Source organism: Heterodontus francisci, chromosome 3 (genome assembly GCF_036365525.1).
Source record: "Heterodontus francisci isolate sHetFra1 chromosome 3, sHetFra1.hap1, whole genome shotgun sequence".
Taxonomy (NCBI): domain Eukaryota; kingdom Metazoa; phylum Chordata; class Chondrichthyes; order Heterodontiformes; family Heterodontidae; genus Heterodontus; species Heterodontus francisci.
In genome coordinates, this window is record NC_090373.1 from 134874969 (window position 1) to 134900431 (window position 25463).

The 25463-nt window shown below is 43.3% G+C and overlaps 1 protein-coding gene across 1 annotated transcript in view; it reads left to right on the plus strand.

Moving 5' to 3' along the window:
- LOC137361137 (mitogen-activated protein kinase kinase kinase 5-like) overlaps positions 1 to 25463 on the plus strand; it is a 221031-nt gene that overhangs the window by 182552 nt on the left and 13016 nt on the right. Inside the window, 4 exon segments of the mRNA XM_068026081.1 lie at positions 3183 to 3351; positions 11757 to 11942; positions 22806 to 22911; positions 24219 to 24471. Coding sequence (XP_067882182.1) covers positions 3183 to 3351; positions 11757 to 11942; positions 22806 to 22911; positions 24219 to 24471 — 714 coding nt within the window.

Sequence of the window (25463 nt, forward strand, 5' to 3'; positions counted from 1 at the left end):
TAGATGTGTCCCAATCTAAGGAGGGCAGAAGATCACCACAACTAATATCTTTATTATCCTCAATCCCTCTCCCTTTTGAAATGAGATTGTCCAACTCCTTTCTGAAGGTGACAAATAATCTTAAGTCAACTGCATTCCCTGGGGGTTTGCTTCACAGATCAGGCAATTTTTTTTCCAAGATTCCACATCACTGGTGGGCTCTTTGAGCACTGATTTACATTTCCTTTTCACAAGTTCAATGTTTAATTTTTTTTTTTAAGTAACATTAAAGTATATACATGTATACAGGAAACATAAGTCACCATCCATGAAAATAGCATTCATTATGGAAGACTTTAAGGTTAGAGCAGGGAGGGATAATTTAGAAAATGCTTCAGATAGCCAAAGTGCATAAAAATAAGTTTCTGCACTCTTTTAATCAAAATCAATAGTTAACTAGAGGATGTTTCCTGGATATATGTTGGGACTAAAATGTTACATTTGCAGTAATAAGTGAATAATTTTAGAATGTGTCTGTATTCTACTATATATGAGCATTATGCACTTAGTGCATACTAGATGGTGCACTATCAGCTTAAACACTCACTATCAAACACTCATTCGCAGGTAGGTGCAGCATGAATCAAATAGAGTGAAACTCCTTCTGTTGTGCCTAACCAATGTAGATTCAACCACAGAAGAGAACCTGCAAGTGATCTACAAATGACCCAGCACTCTTATACATAATTCTGATGCAACTTTGTATTGTTATTCATCTTCACAGACTAAAGACGCATTCTTGATATCAAGAAGTAGCACCAAGCATCTTAATTTCATGCTCTGTGCAGAAGAGTGGGAAAGAAATTCAACTTGCTGCCTAAGTGTGCATGCTGGTCTGTGCTGGCCTGAGGACCGAGCTAAATTTGGCCATGGGCCTCATTTAAATGTCGCCAGCAATCTGCAGCACACCAGAGCTCACCAGTCCGGAAGGGCAAGAAATCTTGCACGGAGCCGGCAGGCAGCAGACAAGTGCCTTTTGTGTGAGCTCAGGAGGAGCACTGAAAATTGCTTGAACAGCTTTTTTAAGCGGGCTCCTACCAGCACTTTAAATTTGTTATTCCAAACATTGAAGAGACAAGAATTCTTTTCTGGGCTAAATGTTGAGACTTGCCACTAAAACTGCTCACATTTGTACCTTGTAGTGTTGATACTTTGCAAGTCTGTTCTACTGAGTTAATTGGCCCCTACCAATCATGGTATTAGCTTGCGGGACTATCTGGAGCAGAGACGGAGAATCCAAGCACACAAGGCGTTTACCCCTCTAAGGTGACCAATCAGCAACAGAATCCTGCAGTACTGCAAACTTGCCTAACTCGGCATCTGCTTACCCAGTCTGCCAGTGGTAGATCGGATAGAAGAATTGGCTAAGGATAGGTCCTTGGGAGAATTTCACCAACAGGTTTTCTTTCCTCCCTGGCACTGTCACTTTTGAGGCTCGTGCCAGAAAATGGGCTGGGTTCTGACTCCTACATTGGCATTCATATAGCTAGATAAACAGCATTCACAGTCAGTATTCTGTAATGTGAACCCTGTTGGCAGTCATTTCTTGGAGACAACATTGTAACCTTAATCACTTTATATCATTCTACTCCTGGAAATGAAGCCTGCCAACACTGGCAGTGCGCTGGGACAAGACAGTGCCTCAGCTCACTGCATTCATCTTGCCAACCATTGCAACAACACACATTCCAGATGATGTTTTAAGTGAGCTTGAGGAAGGAGCAAGGCTGCAAGTGAAGAGCAGCAACTGGTAGTATCAGAGGAGGAGCAAGGACTTGTTGATGGCCATCAGGGACATGCTGTACTTAGGGAAATGCAGCAGTGTTCTGCACCTGTTGCTATCAGTGAAGAGATTAAATAGGCCTCTTCTGACCAATGTGTCCCTTGATTGTTTTATATAACTCAAAGAAGTAGCCTGTGAGCTGACTATGTCAGCCCTATGGTGTAGGTTCTTTGTAGGTGTCCTTGCAGAAAATTGGATAGCTTATCATCTTCTACCATTGCAAGTATAAAATGTTGTGACTGGCCTGCTTTCTAAACTCTTCACCTGAGTAAGGTAACAGTGTCTCACCATAGGGGACTGCACTTGTTGTAGCCTCCAATTACATGCAGTGGAATACGATTAGGTGGTATGAGTAATTTTTTTATTTTATTTTTTTATTTTAGAGATACAGCACTGAAACAGGCCCTTCGGCCCACCGAGTCTGTGCCGACCAAGAACCACCCATTTATACTAACCCTACAGTAATCCCATATTCCCTACCACCTACCTACACTAGGGGCAATTTACAATGGCCAATTTACCTATCACCTACAAGTCTTTGGCGGTGGGAGGAAACCGGAGCACCCGGCGAATACCCACGCGGTCATAGGGAGAACTTGCAAACTCCGCACAGGCAGTACCCAGAATTGAACCCGGGTCCCTGGAGCTGTGAGGCTGCGGTGCTAACTGCGCCACTGTGTCGCCCTTAATATTTATATTGTGGGAGCCAGAATGAGTTCTGTAATATTGGCATCAATGAATCAATTGCCCTCAATTCATTAGCACTTCCTGAATGATCTCGTCCAGAAAACAGGAAAAATGCATTAAACATCTGCTGAAAATATAAGAAACATTAATTCATACTGGAAACATTACCAGAAAAATAAAAAAAGTAAACCTTTACAATATGTGTCCCTTCTGTCCGTTTTAATTGAAATTTCAAGCAACTTCCATTTAACACATTAGAATGGTCAGAAATGCTGAATAGTGGGAATTCTGCCCAGTAGAATGGATTTTCTAATGGTTTTTATTAACGCTACTTACATGTTTAATGAGGATTGTACTCAAAAGAAGCAGAAATGATTGGCCCCAAATATATAACTTCAACTAGAATATGCATGGGCCACCTTTTCAGTAGCGAGTGGCGGTGAGGGGGGATAGTGGGTGCAGGGTGGTGGTGCGATCCGGAGATCCACTAAATGTACTGTTTCTTGGACCATGCTGACCAGTTTTCTGCTGCTGCTACTAACCTCACCAGGCAGGAAATTCACCCTAGTAGCTCTACCATAAGGCTTTCTAAGATTCAACCACAGTTGCGATTGATGATTCCGTTCTATCCTTTTCTCCAAACAGCTCATGTTCCTTTTGTTTTAACCTGTAGTATACCTGATGATCATTTTGAAGATCATAGTGCACCACCATCACCTGAGGAGAAGGATGCAGGGTTCTTCATGCTAAAGAAAGACAGTGAGCGAAGGGCTACTCTACATCGGATACTGTCTGAGGACCAGGACAAAGTTGTGAGGAACTTACTTGAATCTCTGATGCAGGTAAAAACACTCATTTCCTACCTTTATATAAAATCATTTGTTTTAAATCTTTAAAAATTATTTTTACCCACTTTTTAGATATTCCCTGCCACAGACCAAAAGGATAGGCAGATAACCTATCACACTTCCAGCCCCATCCATTTCCTCATGTCCCACCTCCCCTCCCTTCCCCACCAACCCAACCCCCCCACCTCTGGCCAGTTCGGTTAACCAGAGTGACTCATTCATTATTTTTCCCCCTTCAAACTCAACCAGGGCCATTGGAAAATTCACAGGAATTACAGCAAAAATGGTTGGAATTACCCCTCATTTCTTCTGGAGATATTGCTGGCTCGTCTGGATATGTATTGGTATTCTCTGTTGCTAAATCTGATGGTTCATTTGTTTTATTTGTTTTGAAATTGCCTATTTTCCCTCCTTCCCTCCCAGTTTATGAAGCTGCTCTTTTTTCCACCTCTGCCTTCGCAGTTTTCCTTCTGCCCCTAGTTTGTGTGCTACCCTCCAAAAAATGTTATTGATTTCCCTCCCTCATCTTGCTCCATTCCTAAATTCTCCTTCATTGTTGCTGCCAGCTAAAACAGAATGCAGTTTTTCCAGAGCACCAAGTTTTTTTGTATGCAGTGGCTAATAATTCTTGATATCATAAAAGTGAAAACAATGACTACAAAATATTTTTCTTAACAGTGGAAAATGGCATTTTGATTAGTTAATAGACATCTTGATTTCTCTTACTGGAGAGATGTTTTTCCTACGGTAATGAAAATTCAAAGATAGGTCAACCTAATCCACATACCTCTGCCCCAGGAGCAGCAATATTGGTGAAGAACTGGAAAGATACCAAATGAAGGAGCAGTGTTTGAGGAGCTAGGGAAACTTGTAATGAAAAAAGTGAGAAAATTTAAAATAACTCATGTAAATATACTGTGTAAACTTAATTCCACTGAGACTTTATTTGCCTGAAAGACACAGAAGAGAGTTGGCTGTTTTTAAGAACTGACATTCTTAATGACCTTCCCCAAAGTAACATAGCTGAGAGTTGAATATTAGACATGAGCTGGGAAACTAGCCAGATTATCACATGCGGGACATAAATACATCTACAGTTCCACATGCTTGTCATGTGCATTTAATTTAAACACAGCACATAGATGTTAACACAACGCTTACAAAGAGAGATATTAGAAAGGATTATGCAGTGGGCCGCACTTACTGCAAGCTCCCATGTTTCAATTCTCCACTTATAACAGATTGCTTGGAATGTCCTGCACTAAATCTAGTGGAACTCTGCTCACATATAACAAATGGATTAGTCACTTACAACAACATTTGTGAGCATTATCACCATGAAATCTAGAACATATAACTATGGAATTGAGTTTGATTTCCCTGAGGCCATTTATTTTTAAGCACTACTCCTTCTCCTCATTGAATAGTTCCTCACATATTGCCATTGCTGCCAGCTGTGAGGAATTTGTTTTACATTACTCAGTCAGGAGCCACACTCTGAGGTCTCGTCTAAATGTGAAAGACAAGCCTAAGGATATTCCAGAACCAGAAGTGTTTTAACCCACGTTGAGCATATAGGACTGTGACTTAAACTCAACCCAGAGCCTAAAGTCGCAAAGTTCTTTGCCAGAAAAAACTATGTAGTCCATCCGGCCAGCCACAAAAAATAATGGCCCGGATTTTGTGATCAGCAGCGGAGCACCAGCGCTCATCACTGATCTCAAAGAAGCTGCTCACAAAGATCTAGCAATATCTGGGGTGTGGATTTTCCCTTTCCCCACATTAATTTGAATCTGGTGCCAAGTCAAGGGGATCTCCAGGCTTCCAGCAACAGTGATGTCATCAAGCAGAGTAAGCAGCCAGTCACTTTAAAGAATTCTTACCAGCAGCAAACCAGAAGTGGAAGACACTGATCATCCTTCACTTTTTATAAATTTTACAGAAAGCGAAATAAAGATTGGAACATACACATTAGAAGCAGAAATGTCAAAATAGTTTTTAAAAAAAACCTAGGGAATTTTAATCATAATGGTAAAGCAAATAGTATTGAAAATTTTCAAGGAGATTTGAATAGATATTAGAAGTAGGGAATGATTGAAAGATATTGGCCCAGATTTTGCAGATGTAATGATGGAAAAGCTGTCGGTGTTCATTATCATTACAACTGCGAGACTGGCAGAAATTTCTGCACAGTTAAACACGGAAATCTGGAAGCTGCTGTCAGTGATTCCCTGCTGCTCCACAAGGTGTGCTACTGAAGTCCCCACAGTTGGCAATCTTATAGAAATCAGTGAACTGACGAGAACTTTTCCTTATAACTGTTAGAAACCCTTGAAAAAGTTACACCTCGTGGCTAAATTAATCTTCCTCATTCCTGGCAGGTAGGGGGCTTGCCTGACGCCATATTTTGCATGAGGGAGCAACTTGATCCTCTGCAAAAGTAAATATTTTCTGATATCGAACCTTGTTAAATGCTTGTGTAACTTATAGGCATGACCACCCCACCCAGGCACCCCATCCCGATACCCGCTGCCAAACCTTTTTCTCATCCTCCCTAACCTATCTAGTTTAACTAGTCCATTTGCCTTCATTATTATAAAGACATCAATCAAATGTCTTTGCAGTCTATATTTTTCTCAATTTAAAAAGCACCAGCTCTCTGAGCCAATCATAGTAAGTAATGGCCTTGAAGCTAGTTATCAGTCTAGTGGCCTTCCTCCTTTTCCAGGAGCCTGTATATCACCCACAAAATAAGAGGATCAAATCTGGGCTAAGTATCTTATATGAGGTCTAAACAAGGTCTTCTACAAGGACAATAAAGTCCTATTTGTCACCAATATATTCTAATACTCTGTTTGATTTTGCTATACCTTACTGATCTTGAACCTGACTAGGGGGACTATAGAATATGGTAATGTTACTAGACTAGTAATCCAGTGGCCTGGACTAATGCTCAGGGGACATATATTCAAATCTTAACATTTAAAATTAAATTTAAATTCAATTAATTGATAAATCTGGACTAAAATGCTAGTCTCATTAGTAATGATCATGAAACTACGGGATTACCATAAAAACCCATCTGGTTCACTAATGTCCTTCAGAGTAAGAATTCTGCTGTCCTTTTCTAGTCTGGCCTATACATGACTCCAGTCCCACAGCAATGTGGTTGACTCTTAACTGCCTTAAATGGCCTAGCAAGTCACTCAGTTGTATCAAAACACTACAGAAAAGTCAGACAAGAATAAAACTGAATGGGCCACCTGGCATCGACCTAGGCACCAGAAATGACAAAGGCACACCCTGTCCAGTTGACCCTGCAAAGTCCTCCTTACTAACATCTGCGGAAGATGTGCCAAAATTGGGAGAGCTGTCCCACAGACTAGTCCAACAGCCGGACATAGTTATATTCACAGAATCATATCTTACAGCCAATGTCCCAAACTCCACCATCACTGTCCCTGGGTATGTCCTGTCCCACCAGCAGGACAGACCCACCAGAGGTGGCAGCACAATGGTATACAGTCGGGAGGGAGTTGCCCTGTGAGTCCTCAACATTTACTCCGGACCCCATGAAGTTTCATGGCATCAGGTGAAATATGGGCAAGGAAACCTCCTGCTGATAACCACCTACCACCTCCCCCTCAGCTGATGAATCAGCGCTCCTCTATGTTGAACAGCACTGGGAAGAAGCACTGAGGGTAACAAAGGAACAGAATGTACTCTAAGTGGGGGACTTAAATGTCCATCACCGAGTGTCTTGGTAGCACCACGACTATCCGAGCTGGCCCAGCCCTAAAGGACATAGCTGCCAGACAGAACCTGTGACAGGTCGTGACAGAGCCAACAAGAGGGGAAAAAAACCTACTTGACCTCATCCTCACCCATCTACCAGTTACAAATGCATCTATCCACGACAGTCTTGATAGGAGTGACCACTGCACAGTCCTCGTGGAGACGAAATCCCGTCTTCACACTGAGGACTGTGTTGTGTTGTACTACCACCGTGCTAAATGGGCTGGATTTAGAATAGATCTAGCAGCTCAAAATTGGGTATCCATGAGGCGCTGTGGACCATCAGCAGCAGGAGAGTGAGATTCAAACACAGTCTGTAACCTCAGGGCCCGGCATATCCCTCACTCTACCATTACCATCATGCCAGGGGACCAAGCCTGGTTTAATGAGGACAGAGCTAAGCGATCCCACAACCAACAGATCAGATCTAAGCTCTGCCACATCCAGTCATGAATGGTGGTGAACAATTAAACGAGTAACCAGAGGAGAAAGCTCCACAAACATCCCCATTCTCAATGATAGGGGAGCCAAGCATGTCAGTGCAAAAGAAAAGGCTGACACATTTGCAACAACCTTCAGCCAGAAATGCTGAGTGGATGATCCATCTCGGCTCCTTCTGAGGTCTTCATCATTATAGATTCCAGTCTTCAGATGATTCAATTCACTCCTTGTGATATCAAGAAACAGCTGAAGGCACTGGATACTGCAAAGGTTATGGGTCCTGACAACATCTCTGCTGTAGTGCTGAAGACTTGCACTCCAGAACTAGCCGTACCCCTAGCCAAGCTGCACAAAAAGCAGGACAAATCCAACCCGGCCAATTATCGCCTTGTCAGTCTACTCCTGATCATCAGCAAAGTGATGGAAAGTGTCATTGACAGCGCTATCAAGCGGCACTTAAACAGCAATAACCTGCTCACTGATGCTCAGTTTGAGTTCTGCCAGGGCCACTCAGCTCCTGACCTCATTATAGCTTTTGTCCGAACATGGACAAAAGAGCTGAACTCCAGAGGTGAAGGGTGAGTGACTGCCCTTGGCATCAAGGCAGCATTTGACCGAGTATGGCATAAAAGAGCCCTCGCAAAACTGGAGTCAATGGGATTTGGGGGGAGCTCTCCACTGATTGGAGCCATACCTAGCACAAAGGAAGGTGGTTGTGGTTGTTGGAGGTCAATCACCTCAGCCCCAGGACATTTCTCAGGGTTGTATCCTAGGCCTAATCATCATCAGCTGCGTCACCTTCCCTCCATCATAAGGTCAGGAGTGTAGATATTTTCTGATCATTGCACAATGTTCAGTACCATTCGCAACTCCTCAGATATTGAAGCAGTCTGTGCCCGCATTCAGGCTTGAGCTGATAAGTGGCAAGTAACGTTCACTGCACACAAGTGCCAGGCAATGACCATCTTCAACAAGAGAGAATCTAACCATCTCCAGTTGACATTCAATGGCATTACCATTGCTGAAAACCGCACTATCAATATCCTGGGGGTTACCATTGGCCCAAAACTTTAACTGGACCAGCCATATAAATACTGTGGCTACAAGAGCAGGTCAGAGGCTGGGAATTCTGTGGCAAGTTATTTACTTCCTGACTCCCCAAAGCTTGTCCACCATCTACAAGGTACAAGTCAGGAGTGTGGTGGAATACTCTCCACTTATCTGGATGAGTACAGCTGTAACAACACTCCAGCTTGACACCATCCAAGACAAAGCAGCCCACTTGATTGGCAACCCGTTCACCACCTTAAACATTAACTCCCTCCACTACCAGCGAACAGTGTGGACCATCTACAAGATGCACTGCAGCAACTTGCCAAGGCTCCTTCGACAGCACCTTCCAAACCCGCAACTTCCACCACCTAGTGGAAAAAGGGCAGCAGACGCATAAGGAACACCACCACCTGCAAGTTCCCCTCCAGGTCGTTTATCGCTGACTTGGAACTATGTTGCTGTTCCTTCACCGTCAAAATCCTGGATCTCTCTGCCTAACAGCACTATATGTGTATCCACACAACATAGACTGCAGCAGTTCAACAAGGCGGCTCACCACCACCTCAAGGGCAATATAGGGATGGGCAATAAATGCTGGCCTAGCCAGTGACACTCACATTCCAAGGATGCATTAATAAAAAAAATATCATATACTCTCTCAACTAGGTCCCTTTCCCACACAACATTTTTCTGCTCTGAACCCTGCCTGGGTATAGACATGCTTGGTGTTAGATCTATACATGGATATCACTACATTTATCTATGTTGAAGGAATTCTGCCACCCACAGGCCTATTCCCTCAACACACAGGAATGATGTGTCACATTAACAGAATTTCTGGTATCAACAATTCTTCCTTGTTAATTTGTTAGGCTGATTCTCTCTTACTATACCTATTAAGGTGCTTCATTATCCCCTCTTTCAAGGTGTCTCTAATACTTTATCCACAAAATGCCAGCCCTGGCATTGGGGTCAAGTACAGATTAATTAATCCTGACACCATTAAGAACCCAGCCTGTTCTCATGGTGCAGTGAGTGGCAACAAGTAGCAGAACTCGGGTGCCCCAACATAATCCTCATCATCCGCTGCCTCGACAGGGTCCAATTCTACATGCTTGGTAACATGACCCAGCCGGGAGCTTTGCAAATATGCCGAAGTAAAATATACTGCAAACATGCTGAAATTTATTTTTAACCTTAGGAACTAATTGGTTATAAAGTAATAATAAGCATCACCCATGCCTCAGTTGATAGTGCTTTCACCTGAGTCAGAAGGTTGTGGGTCCCACTCCAGGACCTGAGCACAAAAATCAAGGCTGACGCTTCAGTGCACTAATTAGGGAGTGCTGCAATGTCAGAGGTGCTTCCTTTTGGATGAGATATTAAACTGTGGCCCCTATGTTCTCTTAGGTGGGTGTTAAAGATCCCATGGCACTCTTTCGAAAGAGAACAGGAGAGTTATCCCTGGTGTTCAGGCCAATATTCGTCCCTCAAGAACAGGAGCACAAGAAATAGGAGCAGGAGTAGACCATATGGCCCATTGAGCCTGCTCCGCCATTCAATACAATCATGGCTGATCTTAGGCTGCAACTCCACTTTCCCACCCGCTCCCCATATCCCTTAATTCCCTGAGAGACCAAAATTCTGTCTATCCCAACATTAAATGTATTCAACAATGGAGCATCCACAAACATCTGGGGTAGAAAATTCCAAAGATTCACAACCCTTTGAGTGAAGTAATTTCACCTCATTTCTGTCCTAAATGATAGGCCCCTTATCCTGAGACTCTGCCCCCCGTGTTTTATATTTCTCAACCAACGGAAACAATTTCTGTGTCGATCTAATCTCGTCAGAATCTTATGTTTCAATAGATTGCCTCTAATTCTTCTAAACGCCAGAGAATACACGCCTAATTTACTCAGCCTCTCATCATAGGACAAATCCCTCATCCCAGGGACCAATTTAGTGAACCTTCGCTGTCCCGCCTCCAATGCAAGTATATGATTTCTTAACCAAAAATGCACAATCAACATCACAAAATCAAATTATCTGGTCATTATCACATTGCCCTTTGTGGGAGCTTGCTGTCTGCAAATTGGCTGCCGCGTTTCCTACATTACAACTTCTAAAGTAATTCATTGGCTGTAAAGCGCTTTGGATCATCCTATGGTCATGAAAGATGCTATATAAATGCAAGTCTTTTGCTTACTCATAAATGTAGTCAACCCTGTAAAAATTTGTTTGGGAATTAGTGAAGTGTTTGATGTGCATGGAAACACAATACCATGTTTGAGAGTCTCCAAACCAAGCTACTGAAAAATCCACACAGGTGAAGCTTCTGTTTGTCTCGAATGGAATGCACACCTTTCCCCCATCACCACATAAGGACACACTCCACTTGCCTAAGTCCAGAGAGCTTAGGTACAGGTTAGTAAAGTGTGTGCAGGTAAAAGTTTAACCAGTTAAAACCATGTAGCTTACTAATACAGAGCATTAGTATGTTTCTTGCTCCTTATCCGGTCAGGACCACGATACTCAATGGAGCATTAATTTGCAATGTTATCTGAAGTAGACTTTGATGAATCCAAACTCCTCATGACTGGTCTCAGCCTCCCATTTGATTAGTGAGAAAGACTCGTTGGTCAGTCATCAATAGTATTCCAGAATAGTACAGACCTGCCACAGAAGATTGACTGAGTTCTGAACTACGACTGTCAGGTGCATCGTCTTGATACCATCCATGTGTAACAAGTGTTTAGCAAGTCAAACTGGTAATATCTGTGGTGCAGGATACATGGAACAGATATTCTTTTCCAGTGCTGGGTGAATTGGATTGCCCAGACACCAAGCACAGATGAAAGCTGTCCAAGGAGGGTCGCGTGGCCATTATTTGTTTTGCCTGAATTTCTGTCCATTAACTAATCGATGGAAAATTAGACAGGCTTCCTTAAATGCATGTGATATTCCGCAACCAGTTTTCTTTTTCTACACTGCACCCAAGTGATCCAGTACACTGAGGCAGTGGAACAGGAAAATCTGCCCCTGTAAGTGCATAACTTGTTACGTTTTGGAAAACTAAAATATATTCTACCTGTTTTCTTAATCCACAGGGTTCTGAAGAACCAAAGCTAAAATCTGAGCACATCAGTACACTTGTAGTTAGTTTGCGAGAGTTTGTGAGATCAACTGATCGCAAAATCATCTCAGCCACCCTTTCTAGGCTGAAGCTGGAGTTGGATTTTGACAACCATGCTATTAACCAGATTCAGGTGGTGCTGTTTGGTTTCCAGGAAGCTGTAAGTTCTCATTTATTTATTTTAATATTTTATCTTGAAGTCCCTGTGTCGACTGGCCGTGACTGTGGCTGTATGAAAAGGGTTTGGGCAGTCTCAGCCTAGTTACTTGGGGACGTGGGTCTACAAAACTGTGCCACATGTGACACTTTTAATCAGAGGCCACAGGATGGCCAGTGTAAAAAGTGAGCAATCCAAAAGTGGTGCAACTGCCTGCTTTTTTGAGATTGGAGTTGAGGCATATTGGTGATGCAGGGCAGAGTAACACTGCATTTGACCATGGTTCACCTTGCTGCCTGAAATGAAAATGTTCCATTTCCTAGTAATAACATTCATGACCTTGATGTGCAAAAACATTTATGCAAAAATATTACATCGGTCAACAAGGACATACTTGTATTGGTTTTATGGATTATTCCGTGATATATAATCGAGTTTCCCCGATGGCTGCATAGACCTATTTACTTTTAAATAGGCTCATGCCTCCATTCAAATAGCAGGCAAGTATTTGATATGAGTGTGTTTAGTATTCACACAGTAACATTGACGGTAGTCACTGCCTAGCTCCATGGAGAGCTGGCATGGGCTCAATGGGCCGAATGGCCTCCTTCTGTGTCGTATATGACTGATACTTCTACTTCGTGGTGTTTTTGCTACTTGCTAGTTAACTCCATTTCTGCCTTACAGTTTAAGGTCTCCTAGTGGTTGCATATTGTAATAACTTGCTGTCAGACAAACAAGGTGACAGATTTTCTGTGACATTATGGTTTGATTTTGGATCGTAACGGGGAACTCAAGGTTGAGAGATGGGCTGGAGAGCCATTCTGACAAATGTGGGCAAATTAGACTGTGTCATCCGCTGGTTTCCTGTCACTAATAATAGAGCATTGTTGATTGCCTGAAACAACATTGCTGGGTGTTTGGTGTCCAGCAATGCTCATCTAGTGGGCCAGAAGAGGAAGTTAAAAATTAAGGGGCTGTATTGCCCAGTGCAGTTAGTCGCAGGATAATTTATCACACTAGGTAAGGCAAATGATTGTGGGGGAAGAAATAAATTCTTCAGCAATGGCTATCAGCCACATCACCCTGCAGCAAACTGCATGGCCACTTTTTCTGCCCCTCCTCCACCTAAGGCTGGTGACCTCCAGTGGTGCATAATTGTTGCAAGGAGCCCACCAACAACATCTAAATGAGCCTGAAACCAGGGTTATTGCTCACTGGGATTGCTGCTACCAAACCAGCATGACTCCCACTGCTCAGAAAATCCAGCCCTCAAAGGTCAGGGTAGGGTTCTGATGAAAGGTCACAGACCTGAAATGTTGGACTGGATTTTACCAGCCCCTTGGCATCATGGAGTGGCACGCCATGACCCACGACGCCGAGAAGGCCCCGCCAGATATTATTGGTGGCAGTGAGGCCTTGGTGCGGCCCGCCTTCCCCCCCCCACCCCCCCCGGCCACTTGGCGGTGGGGTCTTCATTAAAATATTTAAATGAGGGTAATAAAAATGCTAAATGACCCACCTGCACCCGGCAGCCGTCCGACGCTGACTTTCAGCCGCCGGCCGCAACCCACAAGCTTTCGGAACTCTGTATGGAATTCCGAGGGGAGACACTGGTGGGGAGGGGGAGGAGTCAAATTATCAGGGTGGAGGAGCGGGAAAAACCTTTTTCATTGGCTGTGAGGATGGTGGGAAGGGGTTTAGGGTCATAGGGAATAAAGTTTGGGGGGGGAGGGAAGGTCGTTACGGATAACTAATTTTTTTTGGGTAGGATAGGCCAAAAAACGAACTATTTATGCATTGTGGGGTGGGATTGCTGGTGGTGACAAATTTTTATTGACATTTTTATAGAACCGACACCTTCAAAAATGTAAATTTCTCCTAAAGGACTTGAAGCCCTTTAAAAGTGGCGGCGGACGCGTTGGCAGCGACGCGGCGACTGACCCCTCTACGGTATCGGGGGTGGCCGCTCTGCCCCCTCCATTTAAATGAGCCCTGGCGCGTAATATCGATGGGGCTCTGTGGCAGCACTTCCAGGTCAGAAGGCCACCGACTTCACAGCGCACTGCCGGGGAGTGCGGTGCACCGATAAAATTCAGCCCATTAGCTCTGTTTTTCTGCCCATAGATGCTGCTTGACCTGCTGAGTATTTCCAACATTTTCTGTTTTTGTGCCAAAAAGTTCAGGGTAGGGTTATCCTGGAGTCTTCTGGAATGGAAGATGAATCTGCTGGACACTGCTACTAGCAGCTAGGTTGAAAGGTACAGCTTTGCTTCCTTGCCTGCTTGCTGTATGATTGCCCTGAAGAGTGATGTCCCTTTCAGAACTCAGTATACTAATGAGCTAAACACCAGAATTTAGTCATGTGACTACAAGCCAGAGGCACTCTGCAAATGTAACACTCCGACAAAGGTTCTGTAAATATTTTGCTCTGAACTGTGTGCAGCACAGTGGCGCAGTGGTTAGCACTGCAGTCTCACAGCTCCAGGGACCCGGGTTCGATTCTGGGTACTGCCTGTGTGGAGTTTGCAAGTTCTCCCTGTGTCTGCGTGGGTTTCCTCCGGGTGCTCCGGTTTCCTCCCACAAGCCAAAAGACTTGCAGGTTGGTAGGTAAATTGGCCATTATAAAAAAAAAAATTGTCACTAGTATAGGTAGGTGGTAGGGAAATATAGGGACAGGTGGGGATGTTTGGTAGGAATATGGGATTAGTGTAGGATTAGTATAAATGGGTGGTTGATGGTCGGCACAGACTCGGTGGGCCGAAGGGCCTGTTTCAGTGCTGTATCTCTAATCTAAAAAAATAGTTTAGCTGTTAATAAACCTGTTCGAGATCTTCAACAAACTGGACTCCATACATCTCATTTGTGTTGCATAAGACAACATAAAGAACTCATTATATGGTGGCAGCAGTGGTGAAAACACAAGATCAAAGCAGGAAGACCACAGGTAAAACAGCTTTGAAAACGACCCTTCCTACAGCCAAAAGAGAGAAAATTTAAAAGAAACTGGATGTTCCGGGGTTTAGATGTTTCAAAAGGAATAGGGAGGGAGGTAAAAGAGGTGGGGGAGTGGCATTGCTAATCAGGGATAGTATCACAGCTGCAGAAAGAGAGGTCGTCGAGGAGGGTTTGTCCACTGAGTCATTATGGGTGGAAGTCAGAAACAGGAAAGGAGCAGTCACTTTATTGGGAGTTTTCTATAGACCCCCCAATAGCAAGAGAGACACGGAGGAACAGATTGGGAGGCAGATTTTGGAAAGGTGCAGAAGTAACAGGGTTGTTGTCATGGGTGACTTCAACTTCCCTAATATTGATTGGAACCTCCTTAATGCAAATAGTTTGGATGGAGCAGTTTTTGTCAGGTGTGTCCAGGAAGGTTTCCTGACTCAATATGTAGATTGTCTCCCCTCTAGTCGGCCTATGTTGGACTTGGTGCTTGGCAACGAACCAGGCCAGGTGGCAGATCTCTCGGTGGGAGAGCATTTCGGTGATAGTGATCACAACTCCCTGACCTTTACTATAGTCATGGAGAGGGACAGGAGCAGACTGGATGGGAAAATATTTAATTGGGGGAGGGGAAATTACAATGCTATTAGGCAGGAACTGGGGAGCATAAATTGGGAACAGATGTTCTCAGCGAAATGCACGACAGAAATGTGGAGGTTGTTTAGGGAGCACTTGCTGCGACTGTTGGATAGGTTTGTCCCGATGAGGCAAGGAAGGGATGGTAGGGTGAAGGAACCTTGGATGACAAGAGATGTGGAACAGCTAGTCAAGAGGAAGAAGGAAGCTTACTTAAGATTGAGGAAGCAAGGATCAGACAGGGCTCTAGAGGGTTACAAGGTAGCCAGGAAGGAATTGAAGAATGGACTTGGGAGAGCTAGAAGGGGACATGAAAAAGTCTTGGCGGGTAGGATTAAGGAAAATCCCAAGGCATTCTACACTTGTGTGAGGAACAAGAGGATGGCCAGAGTGAGGGTAGGGCCGATCAGGGATAGTGGAGGGAACTTGTGCCTGGAGTCGGAGGAGGTAGGGGAGGTCCTAAATGAATACTTTGCTTCAGTATTCACTAGTGAGAGGAACCTGGTCGTTTGTGAGGACAGCGTGAAACAGGCTGATATGCTCGAACAGGTTGATGTTAAGAGGGAGGATGTGCTGGAAATTTTGAAAGACATGAGGACAGATAAGTCCCCGGGGCCAGACTGGATATACCCAAGGATATTACGGGAAGCGAGGGAAGAGATTGCCGCGCCTTTGACGATGATCTTTGCGTTCTCACTGTCCACTGGAGTAGTACCAGATGATTGGAGGGTGGCAAATGTTACTCCCTTGTTCAAGAAAGGGAATAGGGATAACCCTGGGAATTATAGATCAGTCAGTCTTACGTCGGTTGTGGGCAAATTATTGGAGAGGATTCTGAGAGACAGGATTTATGACTATTTGGAAAAGCATAGTTTGATTAGAGACAGTCAGCATGGCTTTGTGAGGGGCAGGTCATGCCTCACAAGCCTTATTGAATTCTTTGAAGATGTGACAAAACACGTTGATGAAGGAAGAGCAACGGATGTGGTGTATATGGATTTTAGCAAGGCGTTTGATAAGGTTCCCCATGGTAGGCTCATTCAGAAAGTGAGGAGGCATGGGATACAGGGAAAGTTGGCTGTCTGGATACAGAATTGGCTAGCCCATAGAAGACAGAGGGTGGTAGTAGATGGAAAGTATTCAGCCTGGCGCACGGTGACCAGTGGTGTTCCGCAGGGATCTGTTCTGGGACCTCTGCTCTTTGTGATTTTTATAAATGACTTGGATGAGGAAGTGGAAGGCTGGGTTAGCAAGTTTGCCGATGACACGAAGGTTGCTGGAGTTGTGGATAGTGTGGAAGGCTGTTGTAGGTTGCAACGGGACATTGACAGGATGCAGAGCTGGGCTGAGAAGTGGCAGATGGAGTTCAACCTGGAAAAGTGTGCAGTGATTCATTTTGGAAGGTCGAATTTGAATGCAGAATACAGGCTTAAAGACAGGATTCTTGGTAGTGTGGAGGAACAGAGGGATCTTGGGGTCCATGTCCATAGATCGCTCAAAGTTGCCACCCAAGTTGATAGGGTTGTTAAGAAAGCGTATGGTGTGTTGGCTTTCATTAACAGGGGGATTGAGTTTAAGAGCTGCGAGGTTATGCTGCAGCTCTATAAAGCCCTGGTTAGACCACACTTGGAATATTGTGTTCAGTTCTGGTTGCCTCATTATAGGAAGGATGTGGAAGCTTTAGAGAGGGTGCAGAGGAGATTTACCAGGATGCTGCCTGGACTGGAGGGCATGTCTTACGAAGAAAGGTTGAGGGAGCTAGGGCTTTTCTCATTGGAGCGAAGAAGGATGAGAGGTGACTTGATAGAGGGGTACAAGATGATGAGAGGCATAGATAGAGTGGATAGCCAGAGACTTTTTCCCAGGGCGGAAAGGGCTATCACCAGGGGGCATAATTTTAAGGTGATTGGAGGAAGGTTTCGGGGAGATGTCAGAGGTAGGTTCTTTACACAGAGAGTGGTGGGTGCGTGGAATGCACTGCCAGCGGTGGTAGTAGAAGCAGATACATTAGGGGCATTTAAGCGACTCTTGGACAGGTACATGGATGATAGTAGTATGAAGGGGATGTAGGTAGTTTGATCCTAGAGTAGATTAAAGGTTTGGCACAACATCGTGGGCCGAAGGGCCTGAACTGTGCTGTACTGTTCTATGTTCTAAACACTGGCCCAAAAAGTGGAAAGAAGAAAGAACCTACCTCCAGCTGTCGAAGACAGAGCACAGAACGACAGGCTGCAAATCAGTTCTTGTGATCGGGTGAGTCATTGTGCCGACAGATTGCTTCACAAATCAAGTGATTGTAGAACCAGAGAAGCAGGCTGTAAAAATACTAATAGCTGTTGGAAATGAGGAGTTACACAAAATCAATACTTCTGGCTTATCGGAAGAGGATCAGAAAGTTCCCACAAAGATATGGAAAGTGCTAAAAGATCAGCTCCAGTTAAGAGTGAATTTTAGAATTCACTGCCTGGAATTGATGTCTTACAGGCTACAGCCACAGGAATCAATAGATCAGTTTGTCAGTAGATGCTGTAGTAAGGGCAATGAATGCAATTTTTCAGAAACTGAGCTGTATGGAATGAATAAAGGAGTGATGATTGTATCAATACCTATTGAAGCATTTCAGAAAGACCTTTTGGGGGAGAAAGAAAGGTCACAGCATTGATGCGCTGCTAGAAGATGGCAAGAAATACAAAGCCATATTCTGGACAACCGCATCTGCCAGCACTAGGTCGAGCCAGCAGTATTGGCACCATAACCAGGTCGCAAAAAAGCAAGCTGTGTGGTAAGTGTAGTTTGTCCCACTCACCGGGAAGTTGTCCTGCATTTCAAGATCTGTGCCAAGTGTACAGTGGAAAAGGACACTGGGCTTGCCTATGCAAGAAATCAGGCTCCAAAGACGCAGCCAGAAGTCACAGTAGGGCGCAATCAAACAGAAGACAGGTGCAGCAACAGGACAAGAGCAGCAAGGAGAGCACCAGAGACCTACATAAACGCAAGCCGATACACAAAGTCCACAGTGGAAGTAACCTGAGACGAAACTCGGAGAGGAATAATTCTCAGCCAGAAGACGAGCAGTTGTTTCACATTGTGTACCTGACACATTGTGTTAATGAAGACAAACAACTAGAAGCTTTTGCTACTATTAACATCATATGCCCAAAGAAAGTTGGCAAACACACACTCAGGGTTAAGATTGACACTGGAGCTAGTGCAAATATCCTACCAGTCCAAATCCTGAAGGATATTTACAGAGTCGTTGGAAATTAATGATACAACTGACAACTGCAAAGTTATCTGCATACAATGGGTCACCCATTCCTTGTAGTGGCACACTAACAATGCAGTGCAGCTACAGTAAGTCAGCGTGGAAACCACAAATATTCTACCTGGTAGACACGAGCAGACTGGCAGTGGCAGGACTACCTGCGTGTAAGGACCGCAACATCATAACTATCCACGAGATCACCAAGGTACCCATTACAGCAGAAGAGACCAAGGGTACCCGCATTGAGTCACAGTGCCTCCAGGATCTCCGCGGTTCTGGTTTGGAAAATACCATCCTCTTCTCAGAGACGGCACACCAAGAGGCTGAAGATCCAAAATCAGATGGTGGATGTTCTTCGTCAACAGGCAGTGTCTCTTCGTGCTCCAGTGACTCAGAAGAAGAGCTTGATGTTGTTACCACTGAGAAGCAAAGGCTGGCAGAGTAGCATTACCAAGGGGAAATCTTCAAGGACCAGATTCTGACCAGCATCAAACGGTGCAGTCTGGAAATCCTGCAATAACACAACTATGCCGCAGCTTCATTTATGCTCTCTAGAGAACTGCCAGCACCACAACAAGCCAGAATGGACAGGTACCTCCATGTGGCCAACAAGTCCTTGGCCCTAAGCCCCAGGCCTTCAGATGCAGAGGATGAAGAGAGGCAAAGGACAGACAATGTCCTGAAGAGCCAGAGGAGGAATGAGTTGAGTTTGCGGGTCTTTGAGATGAGGTGCCAGAACGTTCCAAGAATGACGACCTCAAAAGTGCTATCTTGAGAAAAGCAACAGAGTATATTAGCAGGCTGAAGGCAGAGCAACAGAAACTGAATGCAGAAAGGGAGAAACTTCAGAAAAAAACAGCAACCGATGAGACACAAACTCCCCGAGCAAGAATTGTCAAACCATTGAAATGATCTATGGACTTTTAAGCCTCCGCACTTGTAAATCTCACAATCCCTCTCCTTGTACCTGTAAATTTTATAATCTATATCCCGTATAACTAATTTTGATATTCAATTTTGTGTTTTTACTTGTAGCCTACAAGACTTATCTTTAGAAATAAAATGGATGTTGTTTAAGAGTGATGTCCCTTTCAGAACTCAGTATGCTAATGAGCTAAGTACCAGGATGCAGTCATGTGACTATGAGCCAGCGTCACTCTGCAACTGTAACACCCAGGTGAAGGTTCTGTAAATAGTTTGCTCTGTACTATATATAATAGTTTACCTGTTAATAAACCTGTTAGAAATCTTCAACAAATTAGACGCCACGCATTTCGTTTATGTTGCATAAGCCAACATAAAGAACTCATTACACTACTGACCACACACCATCCATCTGCAAGAATGCCAATCCAACTGTAAAATCGCCCCCCTCCGCCCCCACCATGCTTCACTTTTACGCAGTTATGGCAGGTGCATTGTGAAGGATTTTAGCAGTGCCTCACACCCTGTCACTGTTCCTCATTATTTTATAATACATAGAAAGATGGAAGAGGGGCAACAAATGTCAGCAAATCACAACGAGGAGTCCTGGATTTATTTCTATTTGGACAGGAATTATTTGAGCATCAGCTCCTTTAATAGGGCAGCAAGGAGGGGAGTGAGGACGGTTCTGAGAAGTGGCAAACTAGACCTATCCAAATGTTGACATATGCAAGATAGTAAGTGAACGTCTTGTGTTAACGTGTGTATGTGTGTGTCAGTCACATTTAGTGAAATAAGTTTAATCTGACTTTAAACTTTTTTAAAGGGCCAGCAGTATGTAAAAAAAATTTGCTCCTTCATTCAGTCACCACATAGAAATGAATTGGCCATTGTCCAGATTGGAGGAGAAAACCTAGTAGGACATTGTCCTATAAAAGTTTGGCAGCATGAAGTTAAGATTGATGTATGGTTAAATAGATGACCTTGTTGAGCCTAATGGCTTTTTCCTTTTACCAAGCATTGTTACACATACATCTTACAGCAAGCTTAAGGGCTGAATTTGTGGAATAAATGGCGGTCCGCCCACACGGGCCGTACACCAAACAGTCACTCCACTTCCAAGCGCGGCAGCTCATTTAAATAGCCAGTGTGGGCTGCCCCCCAATCATGTGGAGTGGGTGGGCTGTCCGTTCCTGGCAATGCATCAGCTGCCTGTGTGCAGGCGTTGATGCCATTTTTAAAGGGCTGTCAGTCCTATTGCGAAATTTAAATATTTAAAGGGGAATTGAATTTTTAAAAATGCATCTCTTTTTTTTTCCCCTCTCCCACCCTCCCAATTAAATTAATTATTTTCCCTTTTCCCCACCCCCCCCCCCACCCAAATTTACCATCTGACCTTCCCTGCCCCCCCAACTGCACAAACTCTAAACGGTAACCCTCCCTCCCCCCCCCCCCCCACCCCCAATCCCCTACACCCATGATGCTAACTTGATCCCGTCCCCCCTTTCCCGCACTGAAAAACCTACCTCCCCTGCCCCCACCCCCCCCCCCACTCCCGACCCACCAGTGTTGTGCTTCGTTTCACTGGACGGTGATCCGAAGGCACGGCAGTGCCGGCCGCCGGGGTAAAGATTGCGGTGGGACATCAGGAGGCGACAGGAGAATAATTAATTCAGGTATTTTAAATTATTTAAGTATTTAAATTGCAGTCCCATCGCTGAGTGGCGGGGGTGCTGCCACAAGGCCTCGCCACTGCCAGTAATATCGAGTTGGGCCCTGCCGGCGTCAAGATCTGTGGCGGGCCTCATCTGGGGCCATCTCCAGGCGCCTTCCCGCCACAGATCACAACGTCAAGGGCTCTTTAAAATCCAGCCTTGAGTTACTGGGGGAACTTGTATTTCCTAATAACCAGGATAAATCCCATGAAAGGTATTCACAGCTTGTGCTTTAAGTACTCAGTTCCAGATAACATATATGTTGAACACAAACAAATGCAAAGCTGTAAGCTTTCATCAAGTCAGATGGAGATCTGAGACTGTTAGTGAACTTCGAATGTTGAGGTAAAACTGCATTCAAAGCCTAAGAGAGAATTATCATTAGCAGCACAGCCTTGTGAGCACATTTAATCTAACATTTTCATTAATCTAACTAGCCTAGATGTGTGTCAGATTTGTTTTGTCAAACATTCTGTATCAAAACACAAGGGGACATTGTTCTTGCATGATAGAATTAAGTGCTCAGATGTACTCTCAGCTTGGTAAGTATATTTGCAGATGTAATGTTTTACACTTTCATGCCTATTTTGAAGTTAATTGCTTAATTTAAAAAGTAAATGAACATAACATCTGTTGTGCTAACTTAGGATTTCCTCTTCATTTAGATAGGTTTAAATGAACTACGGAGGCCTCCATAATTGGAGCTTTACCAATAGAATCCGTACATGATGTATGCTTAACCTCTGCCTACTGTATAGTGACTAGCATAATTTAATTCAACTTTTTAAAATCTGTTCTAAGATCCTTGCAGCCTCAATCAGCTTCACTGTTTCTTTTGGAGGAAAAGGTTGTGTAATGATGCAATAAAAGTGGAGGAGCTCTTATCAAGCTGCATTTTCTCCTTGTGTAGTTTTGTGTTTGTTCACACTAATTGTCACAAAGATAGCACTGTCATTATATAGGTTTTTAAAAATCAAATGATGAAAAACTCAATTAAAGCAGAAAGTGCTGGAAATGCATAACAGGTCGATACCATTTGAAGGAAAATTAATATCATTTTTGGGGAACTCAGTTCTGGCGAAGTATTGCATTGAAAATGTTAACGTTTCTTCTTTCAGACATTGATTAACATTGCTGTGCATTTTCTCCTTATTTCAGTATTCAAAATGGAACCGTTTTGTATGTTTTCACGCTGGTGTTTAATGTTGTGGTGTAAATGTACTATATACAAAATACACCGAAGAATCTGCATGTCTTCTAAGCATCTTTTTATTGCCCTGTTGCATAGGCTCAATTTTGGTTATCTGTGTTTTCCTGCAGAAACCTAAAAGATTTAAAGCAAATATTAACAAAAGCTCATTTTTTACATCTCGACACTAGGTAAATAAAGTCCTGAGAACCCATAATATTAAACCTCACTGGATGTTTGCTTTGGATAACATCATTCGCAAAGCTGTGCAGACGGCTATTACCATTCTTGTACCTGGTGAGTCATTGCTGTTCCAGCAGGTGTCTGGGCTATTTAAGAATTCCGCAATCTCAAGCATCAGTAATTGTACTCCTATGAATTAACCTAATTAATGCTTCCAGTAGTGCCAGATGGTGTAACAAAGAATCTACTAAAATATTATTTTGTGTCAATTTTTTTTTTAAGCTGTCTTACGGATGCAAATAAATTAATTAAACGCAAGCATTATTTGCATTAATAGTGAGTAATACATTTTTCATGGGTGCTTTTTTTAAAAACTGTGATAGAAGTGTTCAGCAATTCTGTCAACTTATGATGGGGTGTAAATTGGGCAATTTCAAATCGGACATTTGTTATATAACCCAACCAATTTCCCTATCAGCTGTTTTTCTTTTGGATGAAAAAGTTGCGTAATGACACAAAAGTGGCGCTTTTGTCAAGCTGCATAAATTGAAAGTTTGGAATATTGACTCTTACACATGTTGAACCATTGTGGAATGCTTAGATATAGGCTTGTATTACTGGAGAGAAACTGAGTAGAGGCTGAGGATTTTCCCAAAGAGACAATCACCCCAGACTGCAATTATGCATTTCAGTCTTCCCTAATAATTGTACCCTCAGTTCTGGTATAATCCATTTAAGACTTTTTTGCACTTCCTTCAGTGCTTCTAAATCCTTTCTGTAATATTGAGACCAGAATTGTGCACAGTACTCTATGTTCTTATCTCTCCTTGGCCTACTTTCTTGGGGGTGTGGGCCATCACACCTCCCAGGCTGGCCCAGAGGGAAGAACTCCAAGACCAAGCAATGAAGTTTAAATTGATTTTTAAATATATAATCAATAAAAAAGATCTCTAGTTGCTTTCACTGGAAACTTCCTTGAGTCTTTTCCTGATTTTGTTTTGCCGTAACTTCGGCAGTAGATCATCACAAAGCCCAAATAGATCACTGTAACCCCATTTGTGTGTCTATCACCAGAATTTCCTAGGAAATTTCCAGCCTTTATTTCTACACTTAAGTGATGAGAAAAGTTGTCCTTACAATATTTATTATGAATGTCATGAGATATTACTCTACAAGCTGAAAATGTTGATTAATAAGCCAGTGTTTTAATATAATACGACACATACATAAAGCTTTCCACGTTATTTTAATTTGCAGAAAGAAACTGTAATTGAATGTACCATTAATTGGAGTTGTCTAGGCACAAAACTAATTTCTGTTAATTTGAAATTTAACAGTATATTTTTTAAAGCTATAGCCCTTCCACTGTCAGACAGAACTGTAATTGGTTGAAGCAGTGTGCTGCTATTGTTTTCCTATAGAACTGAGACCACATTTCAGCCTCGCCTCTGGGAGTGATGCTGCAGACCAAGAAGAAGCAGATGATGAGGATGACGATGATGAAGATCACAATGAGCCATCTCGCTCTGAAACTCAACGGCCGACTGCTGTGAATGAAGACCCAATACAAACCTCAGGTGTTAGCACCCTTAGTTCAACATTGTCCCATGACTCTCAATACGTACATAGATCCTTGAGTTTGCAGTTGGGAAGGCTTAAATTAGAAACCAGCAGGTAAATCTCAATATCGCAAATATATTAATAAACGTGAATAATTAGATTAAGTTTGATTTGCATCAGGTTACTTGAACATCTTCCAATCCCACATAAACAAAAAAGGCAATATTCTCAATAGCAAATACTTAACTAGTCACAATCTTGCTACAGTTGTTTGGTAAAATACTAAAGTACAATAGAGAACTGGGGCTGTACAACATGTTTAAGATGTCTGCATCCAGGGGGTGGAATTTACAGGTTGGCAGCATCATGGGAAGGTGGCAAATCAAGCAATTGGGCATCAAACTCATCTTGCCTGATTCACAGCTGTCCAAATTTTCCAGTTATTGTTTTGAATGACGAGGAAAATAGGAGGGCTGCAGATAAGGTGAATTGACCTGCATGCCCCCTCGCTCAGCCTTTCCTCCAATTCAGCTCATACTTGGTGCTGGCAGCACTAACTCATAAAATTTATCATTGAATCCAACTGGAAGAAGGCCATTCAGCCCATTGTGCCTTTGCTGGCTCTTTGAAAGTGGTATCTAATTAGTCCAGCTCCCCTGCTCTTTTTCTGTTGCCCTGTAGGATTTTCCCCTTCAAGTATTTATTCAATTCCCTTTTGATAGTTACTATTGAATCTGATTCTACCTCCCTTTCAAGCAGTGCATTCCAGATTACAACTCACCATGCAAAAAATGTTTTCCTCATGTCACCTCTGGTTCTTTTGCAACTTGCCTTAAATCTGTGTCCTTTGGTTACTGACCCTTCTGCCATTAGAAACAGTTTCTCCTTGTATACTCTATTAAAATCCTTCATAATCTTGAACACCTCTATCAACTTCTGTTTTGTGAAGTGAGCAACCCAAAGACTTATAACTCAGTAAACTATCTTCTAAAACTTATCTTTATTGGACCTTTCTTTTTCTTGTAATTTATAAACCTGTTCCCAAAATTACAGCTGGAAACCTTGTACATTTTAAGAATGAGTGAATTTGCTGACCTCAAAGTAGA